The 21,486-nt window shown below is 44.8% G+C and overlaps 1 protein-coding gene across 4 annotated transcripts in view; it reads right to left on the minus strand.

The window, feature by feature from the left end:
• The window catches only part of SORCS1 (sortilin related VPS10 domain containing receptor 1), an 810,676-nt gene that overhangs the window by 173,673 nt on the left and 615,517 nt on the right, over positions 1-21,486 (minus strand). For all 4 annotated transcript variants that reach the window (XM_069754250.1, XM_069754247.1, XM_069754248.1 and 1 more), the window contains exons 12-15: positions 12,096-12,172; positions 11,151-11,242; positions 6,030-6,137; positions 4,576-4,693 (exon numbers count right to left, since the gene is read on the minus strand). In XM_069754250.1, the coding sequence (XP_069610351.1) occupies positions 4,576-4,693; positions 6,030-6,137; positions 11,151-11,242; positions 12,096-12,172 (395 nt within the window). The remainder of the gene's footprint in view (positions 1-4,575; positions 4,694-6,029; positions 6,138-11,150; positions 11,243-12,095; positions 12,173-21,486) is intronic.

Consider the following 21,486-nt stretch of genomic DNA (forward strand, 5'->3'; position numbering starts at 1 on the left):
TTTAGTCGATGAGTTAATATAATTTTGGAGATACAGAATATGTTTGTTTGCTTCCTACTTTTACATAATATTAATTCATTTATTGGGCGACACTACAAGAGCTATAACTTTTTTTTATGTTCCCGTCGATCTTGCTATATGAGGGTTTGATTTTTACAGGATGCATCATATTTTTTTTATGGAATTATTTTTTGATTACATATAGATTATTGTGTAAATTTTATTTTATATCTGGGGAAAACAATGCAATTCAGAAGTTTTTTGCATTTTTATGTCATTGGTGATTTGGCTTTATTTTATTGGTCTTTTTTACTGTTACAAATGCAGCAGTTCTGTATCTGAGCATTATTCTATGACTTACAAAATAAAAACACTTTTTTGTGGGGGGGTTTTCACAAATTTATTCATAAGGGGCTGATATGCCATGGATTTTTCTAATAATACATGTAATACGCGTTATCTATTTTAATACAGTAGTGACATCGTGGAGACCGCAGCGTGAGCTGATGGACTGTGGATTTGATATCCGCAACATGTCAATTTACGTCATGGATTTCCATTGCCAATTTTTACCCTTTACAATATAAAAAGCACAAGCTGCAATGAATCCACAGAATTTAGTGAAGTAACTCCTCAGCAGACAAGTATCGTGCGCATATTCTCGAATTGTTTTTTTTTTTTTGTTCGTTTTTTAATGTTATCAAATTCTAAGTTTTATCAAACTTTATTTCTTAATTTCACATTGTAACTATGTGATTGTTTCCATAATGGTTTGGTATACTAAGAAAATAAGTAAAAAATAACCTTATAAGAACAAGTGCTTCTCACAAAATTAGAATGTGGTCAAAAAGTGAATTTATTTCAGTTCTTCAATACAAAAAGTGAATCTCCTATATTCTATAGAGACATTACACACAGAGTGATCTATTTCACGTGTTTATTTCTGTTATTGTTGATGATTATGGCTTACAGCCAATGAAAACCCAAAAGTCATTATCTCAGTAAATTAGAATACTTTATAACACCAGCTTGAGAAATGATTTTAACATCCGAAATGTTGTCCTACTGAAATGTATGTTCAGTAAATGCCCTCAATACTTGGTCGGAGCTCATTTTGCATCAATTACTGCATCAATGCAGCGTGGCATGGAGGCGATCAGCCTGTGGCCCTGCTGAGGGGTTATGGAAGCCCAGGTTGCTTTGATAGCAGCCTTCAGCTCATCTGCATTGTTGGGTCTGGTGTCTCATCTTCCTCTTGACAATATTCCATAGATTCTCTATGGGGTTAAGGTCAGGTGACTTTGCTGCCAATCAAGCCCAGTGATACTGTTGTTTTTACACCAGGTATTAGTACTTTTGGCAGTGTGGACAGGGGCCAAGTCCTGCTGGAGAATGACATTTCCATCTTCAAAAAGCTTGTCAGCAGAGGGAAGCATGAAGTGTTGTAAATTTTCCTGGTAGACGGCTGCGCTGACTTTGGTCTTGATAAAACCCAGTGGACTTACATCAGCAGATGACATGGCTCCCAAACCATCCCTGATTGTGGAGACTTCACACTAGACCTCCAGCAGCTTGGATTGTGGCCTCCACTCTTCCTCCAGACTCTGGGACTTTGATTTCCAAATGAAATGCTGAATTTACTTTCCTCTGAACACAACACCATGGACCCCTGACAACAGTCCAGTTCTTGTTCTCCTTGGCCCAGGTAAGACGCTTCTGGCGTTGTCTATTGGTCATGAGTGGTTGACACAAGGAATGTGACACTTGTAGCCCGTGTCCTGGACACGTCTGTGTGTGGTGAAGCAATGACTCCAGCAGCAGTCCGCTCCTTGAAAATCTCCCATACATTTTTGAATGGCCTTTTCTTAAGAATCCTTTCCAGGCTGCGGTTATCCCGGTTGCTTGTGCACCTTTTTCTTCCACACTTTTTCCTTCCACTCAACTTTCCATTAATATTCTTGGATGCAGCACTGTGTGAACAGCCGGCTTATTTACCAATGACCTTTTGTGGCTTCCCCTCCTTGTGGAGTGTGTCAGTGACTGACTTCTGGACATCTGTCAGGTCAGCAGTCTTCTCCATGATTGTGGAGCTACTGAAACAGACTAAGGGACCTTTATAAACACTTAGGAGCCTTTACAGGTGTTTTTTGTTAATTATTCTAATTTACTGAGATAATGCCTTTTGGGCTTTCATTGGCTGTAAGCCATAATCATCAACATTAACAGAAATAAAGATTTGCATTAGATCATACCAAAGTTCACCATCCAACCTGACGGAACTGGAGAAGATCTGCAAGGAAGAATGGCCGAGGATCCCCAAATCCAGGGGTGAAAAATTTGTTGCATCAATCCCATGAAGACTCATGGCTGTACTAGCTCAAAAGCTGCTTCTACTCAATACTGAAGAAAGGGTCTGAAGACTTATGACCATGTGATATTTCAGTTTTTCTTTTCTAATAAATTTGCAAAAATGTTTACATTTCTATTTTTTTTCCGTCAAGATGGGGGCAGAGTGAATGTTAATGAGAAAAAAAATGAACCTTTTTGAATTTATCAAATGGTTGCAATGAAACAAAGAGTGAAAAATGTGAAGGGGTCTGAATACTTTCCATACCCACTGTATATACATATGTATATTGTTTTGCATTATTTTTTGCATGGGCATCCATATGTAATGGATGGAAGTCAAATGGCAACCATCCGAGGTATCTGGAGAGAGTGACCATAAACTTTCCAGCTGCAAAATGCATGGCCTACTGTATATTAACATGTTGGCCGGGGTCATCATCCTGGAAAATCCCTTTAGGAGAACTGTTCTCCTAAGGATTCCTCCATAAACATACATGCTCATCTCAGTCGAGCATGCATGTCTTCTCATTGGCTGTGAATGGCGTTTTTTTATTTCTTTGTCATCCCACAGACCCATTACAAGGAATATCCCCATACCATGTGAATTGGGGAATAAACTGTCGGGATCAGAGTTTTCTCTGATCCTCACTTCACGGGGTGGCTGTCAATCACAGCTCACGATCACATTCCAGCAGGGATCACTTCTCCATTACCAGTTCCGTACATTAGCTGGTTTACTTTCCGCAGCCACAGTCCTATGGGATCTTTTGCTAACCCCCGTAACTACACCTGAAGGCCCTAATCGGAGTGGTTTAATCTTCTGCCTCCTCCGGGAGTCCTCCTGTAGGGTTAGTATTTCTCATCATGACACTATTGCTTTATTCTCCTGGATTCCTTCTCTTCGGCGACGCTTCTACCTCCCCGGAGGATCGGTAGAGACTCCGGCACCATTAATGCAGGTAGTTAGTGGTCGAGGAGAGAGAATGGGAGATTATTAGACTATTACACTATTAGAATGCTGAAGATTCAACTCATGGAGGCAGCGAGAGATGAAACTGTTTTAAGACACTAAAATCACAATTATTGTGCTTTCCAGACTATAAATCACAGTTTCGGGGAAAAAATATCATCAAAATTAATAATTTACAGTCACATTGTCTGTTCTTCCTTCCCGGCACTGATCTGAATGATCACTGAAGGGCAGGAGAGGAAGCTGAAGATGAAGGGCACTTTGCGTAGAGATTCCCAGCATGCTGGAACCTGGGACATTAAGAAGCCCCCTAGGTATAAACAATGCATTTACTCTGGACCACAAATAATAACTTCTTAACACACCCAATCTTAAAAAAAAATTCCTTAAAATATCCAAAATCATTATCAATAAGCCTCTTTAACACGTACCCACAAGGGAAGATTATAGACGCCTTCCAAACTTGACCCTAGACCACCAGATATAATCCTCTACCGTTATGTTAGATCATTCAGAAATAAACATTGACTTTCATCTCCTCGACAGGACCACCATGTATTAACTTTATCTTCAACCAAGGACCACTAGAGAAAACTTATATATCCACTCTTCCACCAAAGACCACCATGAAGCTAAACTCTACCACAAATGGTACCAAAGAGGCCGATAGTTAGGACACTTGTCTCAATAGAAAAAAAAACACTGGGGGAATAAGATGGTTGATAGCTCTTGATCCCATTCCCAAACCCCTAGGAATGCCGCAGCTAATCAAGGCAGTAATGTCATATGGCAGCCGTCAGATGAATGGTCCCCGTGTAATACAAAGTTGTCTCGAGGCCCCCCATAACTGAAGTCGTTTCTGCATTTAGCTCAAAAATAGGGGTCCTGAACCTTTTTTTTTTCGCTGTTGATTCTTCTTTGTATATATCTTCTTACTTGTTTAATAGAACAAGTTTTACATCACTATCTTATGTTTTATTACTCACCTTATTGTCTATAACTATTATCCCCTTCCCATAAATTGTTAAACAAATCCCCCCAATAAAAAGAATATTGTTGAAAAATAGGGGTCCTGGGCAGAGAATTCTCCAGGACCATGAACTGGGGTTGTCCTTATCAGGCAACACCTTTAACTCCTCCAAGTTTAGACGGAGGATCGTTTGGCCCCAACTCAGGCACCAGGGCCCGGTGTGACCGCCACCTCCGCACCGCCTATGGCTACACCCATATATCAGGTCCATAAGGATTGTCCATACCTGACTGTGGAGTTGCCAGGGAAGATAATCTTCAGGGTTACAACGTCTGTCGAATATTGACTTGTAGTCCACTTTTACAAGCTGCCACTCCGACCGGTGACCAAAATGCCCAAAGACTCTGCGGAAATTGGAAAATAAAAGTATCCAATATACAATGTAAAGCTGGAGAAATATTGACAGAGGAGACAATGTGTTCTTTCTCATCGTGATACATTCACTAATCCTACTAAAATAGGATGATGGGTGATGTAAGGAACGAGTGACAGGAACAGAAATACTGGAGCTAAAAAGAGGAAAGAGCGAAAACGCATCAAAAAGTGTAAAGCACATAAAACATATCTCAGCTTAAAGGGAAACTCTCACTAGGACAAACCTATAGATATTGACATGATCAAATCTTCCTAAAGGGCGGCTACATTTGCACTTCTATTTTATAAACCATTGGTTGTGGCTTTTTTGTTCTTATTTGAAAATTACCTACAAACTCAATTCCCAAAATGTTGGGCCGTTGTGTAAAGAAAGGAAGAACGCAACGATCGGGAAATCTTTTACATTTTACTCACACAGAACAAAGGACAAAGGTTGAACCTTGGACATTTTTCCATTTCATTTAAAAATATAAAAAATTTTTTAGAAAGAGAGATCATGAGCATCCAGTATTGACTGTCGGCTTTTTTCCCATCGTGCACATGGATTTCTCCAGAATCGCTGAATCGTTTGATGATATTATGTCTTGTAGATGGTGGAATATTCATAATCTTTGCAATTTTATGTTGATGAACATTTTTCTGAAAATGTTGCACAATTTTTTTTTTAGACATGCCCCCTTTTTATGTGGAAATATAGAATCATTAATAAAAATCGGGCCCCTTTTTTTGATCCAGGTTACAACCACCGTAACAGTCAGAAAATTATATATTCTTTTAATGTTTATAAACAATTTTTATTTTTCATTTTATTTATACTTGTTTCCACGTAAAAATCAATAGATAATGTAGTTTTCATACTGGCCACTAGAGGACACACACTAGACTGTTTCCTGCTATCTCTAGGCCACTTGCTAACTTTGCTGTGTATCTTGTGGCAGAATGCGCAGAGTTACTTCACTATCGTTAGATGCTAATGACTGGTCTGGTGAAATGCTGGAGATTTATATAAGTCCAGATAACTACACTTAGAATACATCCACACATCAGGCTCTGTACGCTGCTCTCTTCTCATTTCCAGGTGTTTGGAGGGCACTGTGTTCCGGTTATTACTAGAGACTACAATAGTTTATGGACACTTTACTGCCCATTAAATCACTGCAGCTGCCGTGGAACTCACAGTCTGTGCAGATAATACAGAAAGGATCTATGTGCGCTCAACATGGAGATTAAAAAAAAAAAAAAAAAAAGCAGTGATAATATGAAAATAAAATTTAAAAAAAAATCTACTTGAAATTCTAAACATACGTCATAATTAATGTCTCTTCTCCCGGTTCTCCCAGAACTCCATCCACAAACAGAGGATTGGATGTGAAGGTATATTTACTCCAGGATCTACCTTCATCAAAACTTAGCCTGAAAGAGGAAAAAAAAGAAGCAAAATCATTAATCTAATACATCGGTTTAAGGTTTCAAAGGAAACATGGCGTTCCGTCATCAAAATAGATATTTCTGGATAAGCGCTAAACACGAAAGTGGTAAAAAAAAAACTTGGTGATATCCAATGTTTTTTGCATTTTGAAAAGTAGTGTTCAACTTCCAGGACAGAGTATAAGTAATACGAAGGAAGTAATATATCACAATGTAACATAATAACCAGATAATAACCAGATATAAAGTATGTACAGTGACATGTAAACGTTTGGGCACCCCTGGTCAAAATTACTGTTTTAATGAACAGTTAAGGAAGTTACAAATTAAACAATTTATTTGCATTGAAGGAAATTATATATACACTGCTCAAAAAAATAAAGGGAACACTAAAATCCCACATCCTAGATCTCTCTGAATGAAATATTCCAGTTGCAAATTTTTATTCATTGCATAGTGGAATGGGTTCAGAACAATAAAACATAACAAATGAATATCCCATGGAGCTCTGGATTTGGAATGATACTCAAAATCAAAGTGGAAAATCAAATTACAGGCTGATCCAACTTCAGTGCCTCATGACAAGGAAAAGATGCTCAGCAGTGTGTGTGGCCTCCACGTGCCTGTATGACCTCCCTACTGTACAACGCCTGGGCATGCTCCTGATGAGGCGGCAGATGGTCTCCTAAGGGATTGTCTCCCAGACATGCACTAAAGCTTCCGCCAACTCCTGGACAGTCTGTGGTGTAACATGACATTGGTGGATGGGGCGAGACATGATGTCCCAGATGTGTTCAATCGGATTCAGGTCTGGAGAACGGGCGGCCAGTCCATAGCTTCAATGCCTTCATCTTGGAGGAACTGCTGACACGCTCCAGCCACATGAGGTCTGGCATTGTCCTGCATTAGGAGGAACCCAGGGCCAACCGCACCAGCATATGGTCTCACAAGGGGTCTGAGGATCTCATCTCGGTACCTAATGGTAGTCATGCTAACTCTGGCGAGCACATGGAGGGCTGTGCGGCCCTCCAAAGAAATGCCACCCCACACCATTACTGACCCACTGCCAAACCGGTCATGCTGAAGGATGTTGCAGGACCTAAATTAGTCTGCTAGGGTTATGGCTTATTCATGGACCTACACACTAGGTAGGTGGTTTTAATGATATGGCTAACTAACATGTTGCACTACGGTGTGTCCTTAAGTGGAAAGCACTTGCGGCCCACGGATGTTGTGGAGGTAAAACACTCAGACACCTGTTTTTTACCTTAAAACTCATATCTACCTGCATGTTGCTTAATAAACAGAGCAGCTACTGGGTACTCAGGATGTAGATGTCCCTCCGTACACTATCTGACAACTCAAGACTATCCGGTAGTTAATCGGGATCAATGGACCAGGACACCAAAGTGATCTGGCGACTTTATGGATGACAATCCCATCCTTGCGGTTTCTACTGATTCCTCAGCTCCACATGGAGAAGTTGCAGATGGTATAACTGTTCAAATCTTGGACTGGGAAGCATCCACCTGTCCCACTGCCCCAAGTGACCTTCTATATTCTCCCTCTTCCCATCTCTCCAGTTGTGTTTCTTCCTCCTTCCAACTTTCCAGCAGTGGCTCCTCCACCAGTTCTCTAGCCATGTCAGCTCAGTAGGCTTGGTAACTGTGAAAGCCAACCAGCCACGAGACCTTCAGTATCTTCAAGTATTCATCCGCACTTTCTTGTCTGTTCTCTGGCTCCTCAGCAATCCATGAAAATCTAGAATCTCTGGAGCAGCTCTGCTTTCTTGCACCATTTTTTTCAGCATTTTTCTACAATCCCTCGATCTTTTTGCTCTTCCAATCCACATCTTGAACAAAGTTTCACCACAATCATGACCAAGTGTCACTTTCTTCCCCCAATGTGCTTCCTTCTGTCCTCCTCTGCCTGCTCTATGACAAGTCTTCCCTACCTTCAAGCATCCTCTGCTTCCTCTACAATATTTGCACTTTTTGGGACTCTCCCCTTGGAGGGCCGGATGCGGATCCTGGTCCTCAGGTCAGGCCGACCATCTGGTTGTAACTGACGGTTGTTTCTTGGAGCTGCTATTGGACACCCAGGACAGAATTGAGCCTCCATCTACTATCTACAGACTTTGTACTACCTGGTGGAAATACCAATGTAGGAGAATGGACCTGCCGAAGCGCTGGCATGTGGCACTCATTGGGAAGCCCCCTAGTCCACCCCAAACTCATGTTTTACAGGAGGACAAATACATTGTATATCTCATCTGTTGCTAACCATGCCAGACCGGTATGTACACAACAGTCGCGAATATTGCTTTTTTACAATGACTACATCAACCCAGTAGAGAAATGAGTGCACCCTCCCCTTAATCTCACCATGACTCTGTCCTCTTTTAGTAAGTGAGTCACATACTTTGTAAAGAAGTTTCTCGTTCATCACTGTTAAAGATGCTTCTTCCTACAAAAAGTTAGGAGCCTCCGAGAGAAATGATTGATGAAAGGCACGGAAGGATTTTATTGGAGAAGTTGACTGTTGACCTACTCTAAAAGTGACGGCTTCTTGAGTTTTGTGCCAACACGTTCAGAAAATTCTCCTGGTGTCAAACATGAAAAAAAAGCAAAAACTACATCAAGCGGCAAGTCCTTGCCTTATTATGTGCATATAATGGATGAGGTATTTGATTAGATTACGTGGTGCGTACAAGAACCCTGGAGGCTTCTCTCGTCTCCCTACGAGATCTGTATTGCTTTTCTTTTATGCCAGAAATAAAAAAAAACTAACAAGGTTTCTTTCCAAACATAAGGTAGTCGAGGAACTCGGCACAAAGAGGAGCGGGCGGAAGAAGATGAGAGCTCCTACCAGAACTTTTCTGCATGGTTTGATTGACAATTTTGTGTTGAATGCTTAACCGAAAAGAAAGGAAACGGATGATGGAGTCTTACGCCTCCTAACTAATTAAAAGTTTAACTTGCACCTGCCACTTGCAGACAATGGACCTGCTGCACCACGTTCTGCAGTGCGGACTTCTCCATTTCTACAGGTCACATCTGCCGACAAGAATTCAATAGCACATGGCATATCTATGGGCGTCTGAGTCATGTGCCGGCAAAAGTCCCAACAAGTCACTCTGCCTTGGTCACAGTATTTAGAAACAGGACGACGCAAGAAAAATTAATCTTTGCCCTGGGCGAAGGAAAGACTAAGTATAACTTTGATTATAAAGGCTTCGGTTGCTTTCCTCTTCCAGTTCCAATGTTGGGTCGTGGCCCCATCTGTTGGCCCTGTCCAATAGTCAATAAGATGCCGAGTTTTCTGCCGCTCCAGCTTCTACAAAGCCTCCTGTGCTCTGCCATAGCCCTCCTGGATCAGGCAGCGGCTCCACTCTTATTAGTCCCATGTGTGAGGCACTGACCGGTGTTACAGGTAGCGGTCGCTGTATGTTCTCTCCAGGATGCGCACGGAGGCGTATTGAGGCCTTGGCGGTGCATTGTCACAAGTAGGGGTCGCTGTGTGTTCCCCCCCAGGATGTGCACAGAGGCGTATGGACACCATGAGAGTGCATTGCAGGCACAGGCGTAGCTGTGATTGCAATGCAGACTAAAAATAAGTGTCAGTCTTGGGCATGTTAGTGTCCAAGGCAGGGTTGGGAAAACCTGCTCAGGGGTTTTTGTATTTTGAAACAGACTGCAGGATGGTAGTCGTGCAGTCCGTTTCATGCCAGGCCTGGGATTTCCATATGACTGAAGGCCACAGATCCCAGTTAAAATCCTTGCAGTATAGGGCTTGGATGTGTCAGGGTCAGAGTCAGTATCAGTCTGGTGTATGATAGGGGGCAGAGCAGTTGGCTCTGCAGAGTTCCTGTGTGAAGCAACACAGGCAAGAGGAGCCAAGCAGCCAGGGAAGCTGAGACATCGGGCACCACATCATGCACAGCGGATTAGCTGGCCACGGTAAGGGTACCGTCACACAGTGCAATTTTGATCGCTACGACGGCACGATTTGTGACGTTCGAGCGATATAGTTACGATATCGCAGTGTCTGACACGCTCCTGCGATCAGGGACCCCGCTGAGAATCGTACGTCGTAGCAGATCGTTTGAAACTTTCTTTTGTCGTCTAGTGTCCCGCTGTGGCGGCATGATCGCATGGTGTAACATATATCGTATACGATGTGCGCATAGTAACCAACGGCTTCTACATCGCACATACGTCATGAAATTATCGCTCCAGCGTCGTAGATTGCAAAGTGTGACAGCAGTCTACGACGCTGGAGCGATATTGTTACGACGCTGGAGCGTCACGGATCGTACCGTCGTAGCGATGAAAATTGCACTGTGTGACGGTACCCTAACTGGTAAGAGGAGGACTGGCATGTTTAGTGACTGTAAATCTATCAGTACAATACTAAACAATCCTGATCTGTAGGTAACAAATTTAGATGTGAATGCAGTAAAAGTTTAAGAATAAATGTTGAGTACAAACAGTGAATCTTAAAGCAGAGATTAATGCAGTTCTGGAAACGATAAGATATTGTGCAAAGTATCCAGGTTGGATGAAGGAAAGTCAGGCAAAGTATTTGGAAAGGAGCAGAATTTAAAATTTTAAAATGGTGGTTTATTTACTTATGTAGAACAGAAGAGATGAATCTCATTATGACATGCACTCAAAACTTCCACCAGTTCAGTATTGTATATGACGATCCTGCAAATGGAACTTCTGCAAACTTTTATGAAAATGAGTATATTGCATTGTGGTAACTCGATAACCCTCTAAACGGAATATTGCTCAGCAAAACTCTGAGGGGTATTGCAAATAGTGCTATCGGAGACGCAGCTTTGGAAGTGATCGGAGCCGCAATGTAACTGAATATCAATGCAAGATACATAACTTGCAGTATTTGTAAAATAGGTCATGTTGTATGCAGATCGGTGTCTGGCAGCGGAGTTACTCATCATTATTTTGACATTAGATTTCCCACATTTCTCCTTACCAGAGATGGCGGATGGGGAGAGAGGTGTGCTTCATGGCCACCAGAACTCCTCCTTGATCCAGGTACAAGACACTGTGCTCCTCTTCAAAGATCTAAATGATACAATAAGTTTCAAAACGAGTAAACAGAGGAGATACATTGTAGCAGACAGCGTCGATATCAAACAGTTCATGTTCTCTGCACAGTTCAAAGAGGCGCAGCGCGAGGCTTCACCGCTCATGTGATCTGCAGACGCTCAGAAGACTATCAGGTGGAATCTGGGAGAAGCCGCAGGCAAAAAAGTGGAAAAATAAGAAAAGCATTTATGACAAATCAGTGCACAATCCTCTGCTGAGGACCCTAAGTAATTGAGATGAAAAATGGAAGAGTATTTATCTATCTATCAATTATCTATCATCTATCTATCTATCATCTATCTATCTATCTATCTATCTATCTATCTATCTATCTATCTATCTATCTATCTATCTATCTATCATCTATTATCTATCTATTATCTATCTATCAATTATCTACCCATCTATCATTCATCTATCTATCTATCTATCTATCTATCTATCTATCTATCTATCTATCTATCTATCTATCTATCTATCTATCTATCTATCTATCTATCTCCACCTTTCCTAGAATTTATTTGTGATTTCCCCACTAACAGTTTCGGATTGTCACATCTTTGTCCTCATTGTGTTGGGATTCTATATCTTTGGTTATCTTATATTATGCACAGATGCCCCGCAGTGCCGAACCCCTTCCCTGGAATTCCCCGACTGCACATCAGCTATGTCTTCATTAGGTTTAGTTTTCCGCCAGCCCTGCATTATTCTGCGGCTTCCGTCTGGAGATGGTGACAGCCATCACTTGCCCTACGGAGTTCTTGTCATTCACCGGGTCAGCACAGGAGAACTGTTAGTTACAGACAACATATGTCACAATTATATTTACCTGTCTCCACGTATTGCCGGCATCCGAGGAAATAAACATGCTGACATCACTCTCGGTTAACTCTGATCCAATGTTCCCTGGAGAGACAAGACATGAAGATTTTAGGAGATGGGGCGGTGTGTGACAAAGTGAGGCCCACAACATCAGACACAACTATATTATCCCATGGTAAATCTGAATATGTGGATAGAAAATATATAGATTATAGGATAACTCTAAAAACAGTGCAAATAGATACTGAGCCTGTCAGAAATAAAACACAGATTATTTGTATAACTATTAATACCCACCCACCACATATAAATTCAGCATACAGATCGAATCCCTGTACAGGGAGCTCCCCCTAGTGGTGGCTGCAGACAGGATCTTATCATGTATCTCTGTATACAGGGAGCTCCCCCTAGTGGTGGCTGCAGACAGGATCTTATCATGCATCTCTGTATACAGGGAGCTCCCCCTAGTGGTGGCTGCAGACAGGATCTTATCATGTACCTCTGTATACAGGGAGCTCCCCCTAGTGGTGACTGCAGACAGAATCTTATCATGTATCTCTGTATACAGGGAGCTCCCCCTAGTGGTGGCTGCAGACAGGATCTTATCATGTACCTCTGTATACAGGGAGCTCCCCCTAGTGGTGGCTGCAGACAGGATCTTATCATGTATCTCTGTATACAGGGAGCTCCCCCTAGTGGTGGCTGCAGACAGAATCTTATCATGTGTCTCTGTATACAGGGAGCTCCCCCTAGTGGTGGCTGCAGACAGGATCTTATCATGTACCTCTGTATACAGGGAGCTCCCCCTAGTGGTGTCTGCAGACAGAATCTTATCATGTATCTCTGTATACAGGGAGCTCCCCCTAGTGGTGGCTGCAGACAGGATCTTATCATGTATCTCTGTATACAGGGAGCTCCCCCTAGTGGTGAATGCAGACAGGATCTTATCATGTATCTCTGTATACAGGGAGCTCCCCCTAGTCGTGGCTGCAGACAGGATCTTATCATGTATCTCTGTATACAGGGAGCTCCCCCTAGTGGTGGCTGCAGACAGGATCTTATCATGTATCTCTGTATACAGGGACCTCCCCCTAGTGGTGACTGCAGACAGAATCTTATCATGTATCTCTGTATACAGGGAGCTCCCCTTAGTGGTGACTGCAGACAGAATCTTATCATGTCTCTCTGTATACAGGGAGCTCCCCCTAGTGGTGTCTGCAGACAGAATCTTATCATGTATCTCTGTATACAGGGAGCTCCCCCTAGTGGTGACTGCAGACAGGATCTTATCATGTATCTCTGTATACAGGGAGCTCCCCCTAGTGGTGGCTGCAGACAGGATATTATCATGTATCTCTGTATACAGAGAGCTCCCCCTAGTGGTGGCTGCAGAAAGGATCTTATCATGTATCTCTGTATACAGGGAGCTCCCCCTAGTGGTGGCTGCAGACAGGATCTTATCATGTATCTCTGTACACAGGAAGCTCCCCCTAGTGGTGACTGCAGACAGGATCTTATCATGTATCTCTGTATACAGAGAGCTCCCCCTAGTGGTGGCTGCAGAAAGGATCTTATCATGTATCTCTGTATACAGGGAGCTCCCCCTAGTGGTGGCTGCAGACAGGATATTATCATGTATCTCTGTATACAGGGAGCTCCCCCTAGTGGTGACTGCAGACAGGATCTTATCATGTATCTCTGTATACAGAGAGCTCCCCCTAGTGGTGGCTGCAGAAAGGATCTTATCATGTATCTCTGTATACAGGGAGCTCCCCCTAGTGGTGGCTGCAGAAAGGATCTTATCATGTATCTCTGTATACAGGGAGCTCCCCCTAGTGGTGGCTGCAGAAAGGATCTTATCATGTATCTCTGTATACAGGGAGCTCCCCCAAGTGGTGACTGCAGACAGGATCTTATCATGTATCTCTGTATACAGAGAGCTCCCCCTAGTGGTGGCTGCAGAAAGGATCTTATCATGTATCTCTGTATACAGGGAGCTCCCCCTAGTGGTGGCTGCAGACAGGATCTTATCATGTATCTCTGTACAGGGAGCTTCCCCTAGTGGTGGCTGCAGACAGGATCTTATCATGTATCTCTGTATACAGGGAGCTCCCCCTAGTGGTGGCTGCAGACAGGATCTTATCATGTATCTCTGTATACAGGGAGCTCCCCCTAGTGGTGACTGCAGACAGGATCTTATCATGTATCTCTGTATACAGGGAGCTCCCCCTAGTGGAGGCTGCAGACAGGATCTTATCATGTATCTCTGTATACAGGGAGCTCCCCCTAGTGGTGGCTGCAGACAGGATCTTATCATGTATCTCTGTATACAGGAAGATCCCCCTAGTGGTGACTGCAGACAGGATCTTATCATGTATCTCTGTATACAGGGAGCTCCCCCTAGTGGTGACTGCAGACAGGATATTATCATGTATCTCTGTATACAGGGAGCTCCCCCTAGTGGAGGCTGCAGACAGGATCTTATCATGTATCTCTGTATACAGGGAGCTCCCCCTAGTGGTGGCTGCAGACAGGATCTTATCATGTATCTCTGTATACAGGGAGCTCCCCCTAGTGGTGACTGCAGACAGGATCTTATCATGTATCTCTGTATACAGGGAGCTCCCCCTAGTGGTGACTGCAGACAGGATCTTACCATGTATCTCTGTATACAGGGAGCTCCCCCTAGTGGTGGCTGCAGACAGGATCTTATCATGTATCTCTGAATACAGGGAGCTCCCCCTAGTGGTGGCTGCAGACAGAATCTTATCATGTATCTCTGTATACAGGGAGCTCCCTCTAGTGGTGGCTGCAGACAGGATCTTATCATGTATCTCTGTATACAGGGAGATCCCCTTAGTGGTGGCTGCAGACAGAATCTTATCATGTATCTCTGTATACAGGGAGCTCCCTCTAGTGGTGGCTGCAGACAGGATCTTATCATGTATCTCTGTATACAGGGAGCTCCCCCTAGTGGTTACTGCAGACAGGATCTTATCATGTATCTCTGTCTACAGGAAGCTCCCCCTAGTGGTGGCTGCAGACAGGATATTATCATGCATCTCTGTCTACAGGGAGCTCCCCCTAGTGGTGGCTGCAGAAAGGATCTTATCATGTATCTCTGTATACAGGGAGCTCCCTCTAGTGGTGGCTGCAGACAGGATCTTATCATGTATCTCTGTATACAGGGAGCTCCCCCTAGTGGTTACTGCAGACAGGATCTTATCATGTATCTCTTTCTACAGGAAGCTCCCCCTAGTGGTGGCTGCAGAGAGGATATTATCATGTATCTCTGTATACAGGGAGCTCCCCCTAGTGGTGGCTGCAGACAGGATATTATCATGTATCTCTGTATACAGGGAGCTCCCCCTAGTGGTGACTGCAGACAGGATCTTATCATGTATCTCTGTATACAGAGAGCTCCCCCTAGTGGTTACTGCAGACAGGATCTTATCATGTATCTCTGTCTACAGGAAGCTCCCCCTAGTGGTGGCTGCAGACAGGATATTATCATGTATCTCTGAATACAGGGAGCTCCCCCTAGTGGTGGCTGCAGACAGAATCTTATCATGTATCTCTGTATACAGGGAGCTCCCTCTAGTGGTGGCTGCAGACAGGATCTTATCATGTATCTCTGTATACAGGGAGATCCCCTTAGTGGTGGCTGCAGACAGAATCTTATCATGTATCTCTGTATACAGGGAGCTCCCTCTAGTGGTGGCTGCAGACAGGATCTTATCATGTATCTCTGTATACAGGGAGCTCCCCCTAGTGGTTACTGCAGACAGGATCTTATCATGTATCTCTGTCTACAGGAAGCTCCCCCTAGTGGTGGCTGCAGACAGGATATTATCATGCATCTCTGTCTACAGGGAGCTCCCCCTAGTGGTGGCTGCAGAAAGGATCTTATCATGTATCTCTGTATACAGGGAGCTCCCTCTAGTGGTGGCTGCAGACAGGATCTTATCATGTATCTCTGTATACAGGGAGCTCCCCCTAGTGGTTACTGCAGACAGGATCTTATCATGTATCTCTTTCTACAGGAAGCTCCCCCTAGTGGTGGCTGCAGAGAGGATATTATCATGTATCTCTGTATACAGGGAGCTCCCCCTAGTGGTGGATGCAGACAGGATATTATCATGTATCTCTGTATACAGGGAGCTCCCCCTAGTGGTGACTGCAGACAGGATCTTATCATGTATCTCTGTATACAGAGAGCTCCCCCTAGTGGTTACTGCAGACAGGATCTTATCATGTATCTCTGTCTACAGGAAGCTCCCCCTAGTGGTGGCTGCAGACAGGATATTATCATGTATCTCTGTATACAAGGAGCTCCCCCTAGTGGTGGCTGCAGACAGGATATTATCATGTATCTCTGTATACAGGGAGCTCCCCCTAGTGGCGACTGCAGACAGGATCTTATCATGTATCTCTGTATACAGGGAGCTCCCCCTAGTGGTGACTGCAGACAGGATCTTATCATGTATCTCTGTAGACAGGGAGCTCCCCCTAGTGGTGGCTGCAGAAAGGATCTTATCATGTATCTCTGTATACAGGGAGCTCCCCCTAGTGGTGACTGCAGACAGGATCTTATCATGTATCTCTGTAGACAGGGAGCTCCCCCTAGTGGTGGCTGCAGAAAGGATCTTATCATGTATCTCTGTATACAGGGAGCTCCCCCTAGTGGTGGCTGCAGAAAGGATCTTATCATGTATCTCTGTATACAGGGAGCTCCCCCTAGTGGTGGCTGCAGACAGGATCTTATCATGTATCTCTGTATACAGGGAGCTCCCCTTAGTGGTGGCTGCAGACAGGATCTTATCATGTATCTCTGTATACAGGGAGCTCCCCCTAGTGGTGACTGCAGACAGGATCTTATCATGTATCTCTGTATACAGAGAGCTCCCCCTAGTGGTGGCTGCAGAAAGGATCTTATCATGTATCTCTGTATACAGGGAACTCCCCCTAGTGGTGGCTGCAGACAGGATCTTATCATGTATCTCTGTATACAGGGAGCTTCCCTTAGTGGTGGCTGCAGACAGGATATTATCATGTATCTCTGTATACAGGGAGCTGCCCCTAGTGGTGACTGCAGACAGGATCTTATCATGTATCTCTGTATACAGGGAGCTCCCCCTAGTGGTGACTGCAGACAGGATCTTATCATGTATCTCTGTATACAGGGAGCTCCCCCTAGTGGAGGCTGCAGACAGGATCTTATCATGTATCTCTGTATACAGGGAGCTCCCCCTAGTGGTGGCTGCAGACAGGATCTTATCATGTATCTCTGTATACAGGGAGCTCCCCCTAGAGGTGGCTGCAGACAGGATCTTATCATGTATCTCTGTATACAGGGAGCTCCCCCTAGTGGTGACTGCAGACAGGATCTTACCAAGTATCTCTGTATACAGGGAGCTCCCCCTAGTGGTGGCTGCAGACAGGATCTTATCATGCATCTCTGTTTAGAGGGAGCTTCCCCTAGTGGTGGCTGCAGACAGGATCTTATCATGTATCTCTATATACAGGGAGCTCCCCCTAGTGGTGGCTGCAGACAGGATCTTATCATGTATCTCTGTATACAGGGAGCTCCCCCTAGTGGTGACTGCAGACAGAATCTTATCATGTATCACTGCATACAGGGAGCTCCCCCTAGTGGTGACTGCAGACAGGATCTTATCATGTATCTCTGTATACAGGGAGCTCCCCCTAGTGGTGGCTGCAGACAGGATCTTATCATGTATCTCTGTATACAGGGAGCTCCCTCCAGTGGTGGCTGCAGACAGGATCTTATCATGTATCTCTGTATACAGGGAGCTCCCCCTAGTGGTGACTGCAGACAGGATCTTATCATGTATCTCTGTATACAGGGAGCTCCCCCTAGTGGTGGCTGCAGACAGGATCTTATCATGCATCTCTGTATACAGGGAGCTCCCCCTAGTGGTGGCTGCAGACAGAATCTTATCATGTATCTCTATATACAGGGAGCTCCCCCTAGTGGTGGCTGCAGACAGGATCTTATCATGTATCTCTGTATACAGGGAGCTCCCCCTAGTGGAGGCTGCAGACAGGATCTTATCATGTATCTCTGTATACAGGGAGCTCCCCCTAGTGGTGGCTGCAGACAGGATCTTATCATGTATCTCTGTATACAGGGAGCGCCCCCTAGTGGTGGCAGTAGACAGGATCTTATCATGTATCTCTGTATACAGGGAGCTCCCCCTAGTGGTGGCTGCAGACAGAATCTTATCATGTATCTATGTCTACAGGGAGCTCCCCCTAGTGGTGGCCGCAGACAGGATCTTATCATGTATCTCTGTATACAGGGAGCTCCCCCTAGTGGTGACTGCAGACAGAATCTTATCATGTATCTCTGTATACAGGGAGCTCCCCCTAGTGGTGGCTGCAGACAGAATCTTATCATGTATCTATGTCTACAGGGAGCTCCCCCTAGTGGAGACTGCAGACAGAATCTTATCATGTATCTCTGAATACAGGGAGCTCCCCCTAGTGGTGGCTGCAGACAGAATCTTATCATGTCTCTCTGTATACAGGGAGCTGCCCCTAGTGGTGGCTGCAGACAGAATCTTATCATGTATCTCTGTATACAGGGTGCTCCCCCTAGTGGTGGCTGCAGACATGATCTTATCATATATCTCTGTATACAGGGAGCTCCCCCTAGTGGTGGCTGCAGACATGATCTTATCATATATCTCTGTATACAGGGAGCTCCCCCTAGTGGTGACTGCAGACTGGATCTTATGTCTCTCTGTATACAGGGAGCTCCCCCTAGTGGTGACTACAGACAGAATCTTATCATGTATCTCTGTATACAGGGAGCTCCCCCTAGTGGTGGCTGCAGTCAGGATCTTATCATGTATCTCTGTATACATTGAGCTCCCCCTAGTGGTGGCTGCAGACAGGATCTTATCATGTATCTCTGTATACAGGGAGCTCCCCCTAGTGGTGGCTGCAGACAGGATCTTATCATGTATCTCTGTATACAGGGAGCTCCCCCTAGTGGTGGCTGCAGACAGAATCTTATCATGTATCTCTGTATACAGGGAGCTCCCCCTAGTGGTGGCTGCAGTCAGGATCTTATCATGTATCTCTGTATACATTGAGCTCCCCCTAGTGGTGGCTGCAGACAGGATCTTATCATGTATCTCTGTATACAGGGAGCTCCCCCTAGTGGTGGCTGCAGACAGGATCTTATCATGTATCTCTGTATACAGGGAGCTCCCCCTAGTGGTGGCTGCAGACAGAATCTTATCATCTATCTCTGTATACAGGGAGCTCCCCCTAGTGGTGGCTGCAGACAGGATCTTATCATGTATCTCTGTATACAGGGATCTCCCCTAGTGGTGGCTGCAGACAGGATCTTATCATGTATCTCTGTATACAGGGAGCTCCCCCTAGTGGTGGCTGCAGACAGAATCTTATCATGTATCTCTGTATACAGGGAGCTCCCCCTAGTGGTGGCTGCAGGCAGGATCTTATCATGTATCTGTGTATACAGGGAGCTCCCCCTAGTGGTGAATGCAGACAGAATCTTATCATGTATCTCTGTATACAGGGAGCTCCCCCTAGTGGTGAATGCAGACAGAATCTTATCATGTATCTCTGTATACAGGGAGCTCCCCCTAGTGGTGGCTGCAGACAGGATCTTATCATGTATCTCTGTATACAGGGAGCTCCCCCTAGTGGTGGCTGCAGACAGGATCTTATCATGTATCTCTGTATACAGGGAGCTCCGCCTAGTGGTGACTACAGACAGAATCTTATCATGTATCTCTGTATACAGGGAGCTCCCCCTAGTGGTGGCTGCAGTCAGGATCTTATCATGTATCTCTGTATACATTGAGCTCCCCCTAGTGGTGGCTGCAGACAGGATCTTATCATGTATCTCTGTATACAGGGAGCTCCCCCTAGTGGTGGCTGCAGACAGGATCTTATCATGTATCTCTGTATACAGGGAGCTCCCCCTAGTGGTGGCTGCATACAGGATCTTATCATGTATCTCTGTATACAGGGAGCTCCCCCTAGTGGTGACTGCAGACAGAGTCTTATCATGTATCTCTGTATACAGGGAGCTCCCCCTAGTGGTGACTGCAGACAGGATCTTATCATGTATCTCTGTGTACAGGGAGCTTCCCCTAGTGGTGACTGCAGACATGATCTTATGTATCTCTGTATACAGGAAGCTCCCCCTAGTGGTGGCTGCAGACAGGATCTTATCATGTATCTCTGTATACAGGGAGCTCCCCCTAGTGGTGGCTGCATACAGGATCTTATCATGTATCTCTGTATACAGGGAGCTCCCCCTAGTGGTGGCTGCATACAGGATCTTATCATGTATCTCTGTATACAGGGATCTCCTCTTAGTGGTGGCTGCAGACAGGATCTTATCATGTATCTCTGTATACAGGGAGCTCCCCCTAGTGGTGGCTGCAGGCAGAATGTTATCATGTATCTCTGTATGCAGGGAACTCCCCCTAGTGGTGGTTGCAGACAGGATCGTATCATGTATCTCTGTATACAGGGAGCTCCCCCTAGTGGTGGCTGCAGACAGATTCTTATCAGGCATCTCTATATACAGGGAGCTCCCCCTAGTGGTGACTGCAGACAGGATCTTATCATGTATCTCTGTATACAGGGAGCTCCCCCTAGTGGTGACTGCAGACAGGATCTTATCATGTATCTCTATATACAGGTAGCTCCCCCTAGTGGTGACTGCAGACAGGATCTTATCAGGCATCTCTATATACAGGTAGCTCCCCCTAGTGGTGACTGCAGACAGGATCTTATCATGTATCTCTGTATACAGGGAGCTCCCCCTAGTGGTGACTGCAGACAGGATCTTATCATGTATCTCTATATACAGGTAGCTCCCCCTAGTGGTGGTTGCAGACAGGATCGTATCATGTATCTCTGTATACAGGGAGCTCCCCCTAGTGGTGGCTGCAGACAGAATCTTATCAGGCATCTCTATATACAGGTAGCTCCCCCTAGTGGTGACTGCAGGCAGGATCTTATCATGTATCTCTGTATACAGGGAGCTCCCCTAGTGGTGGCTGTAGGCAGAATCTTATCATGTATCTCTGTATACAGGGAGCTCCCCCTAGTGCTGACTGAAGACAGGATCTTATCATGTATCTCTGTATACAGGGAGCTCCCCCTAGTGGTGACTGCAGGCAGAATCTTATCATGCATCTCTGTATACAGGGAGCTCCCCCTAGTGGTGACTGCAGGCAGAATCTTATCATGTATCTCTCTATACAGGGAGCTCCCCCTAGTGGTGGCTGCAGGCAGAATCTTATCATGTATCTCTGTATACAGGGAGCTCCCCCTAGTGGTGGCTGCAGACAGGATCTTATCATGTATCTCTGTATACAGGGAGC

This window comes from Ranitomeya imitator, chromosome 2 (genome assembly GCF_032444005.1).
Source record: "Ranitomeya imitator isolate aRanImi1 chromosome 2, aRanImi1.pri, whole genome shotgun sequence".
In the NCBI taxonomy this organism is placed as follows: domain Eukaryota; kingdom Metazoa; phylum Chordata; class Amphibia; order Anura; family Dendrobatidae; genus Ranitomeya; species Ranitomeya imitator.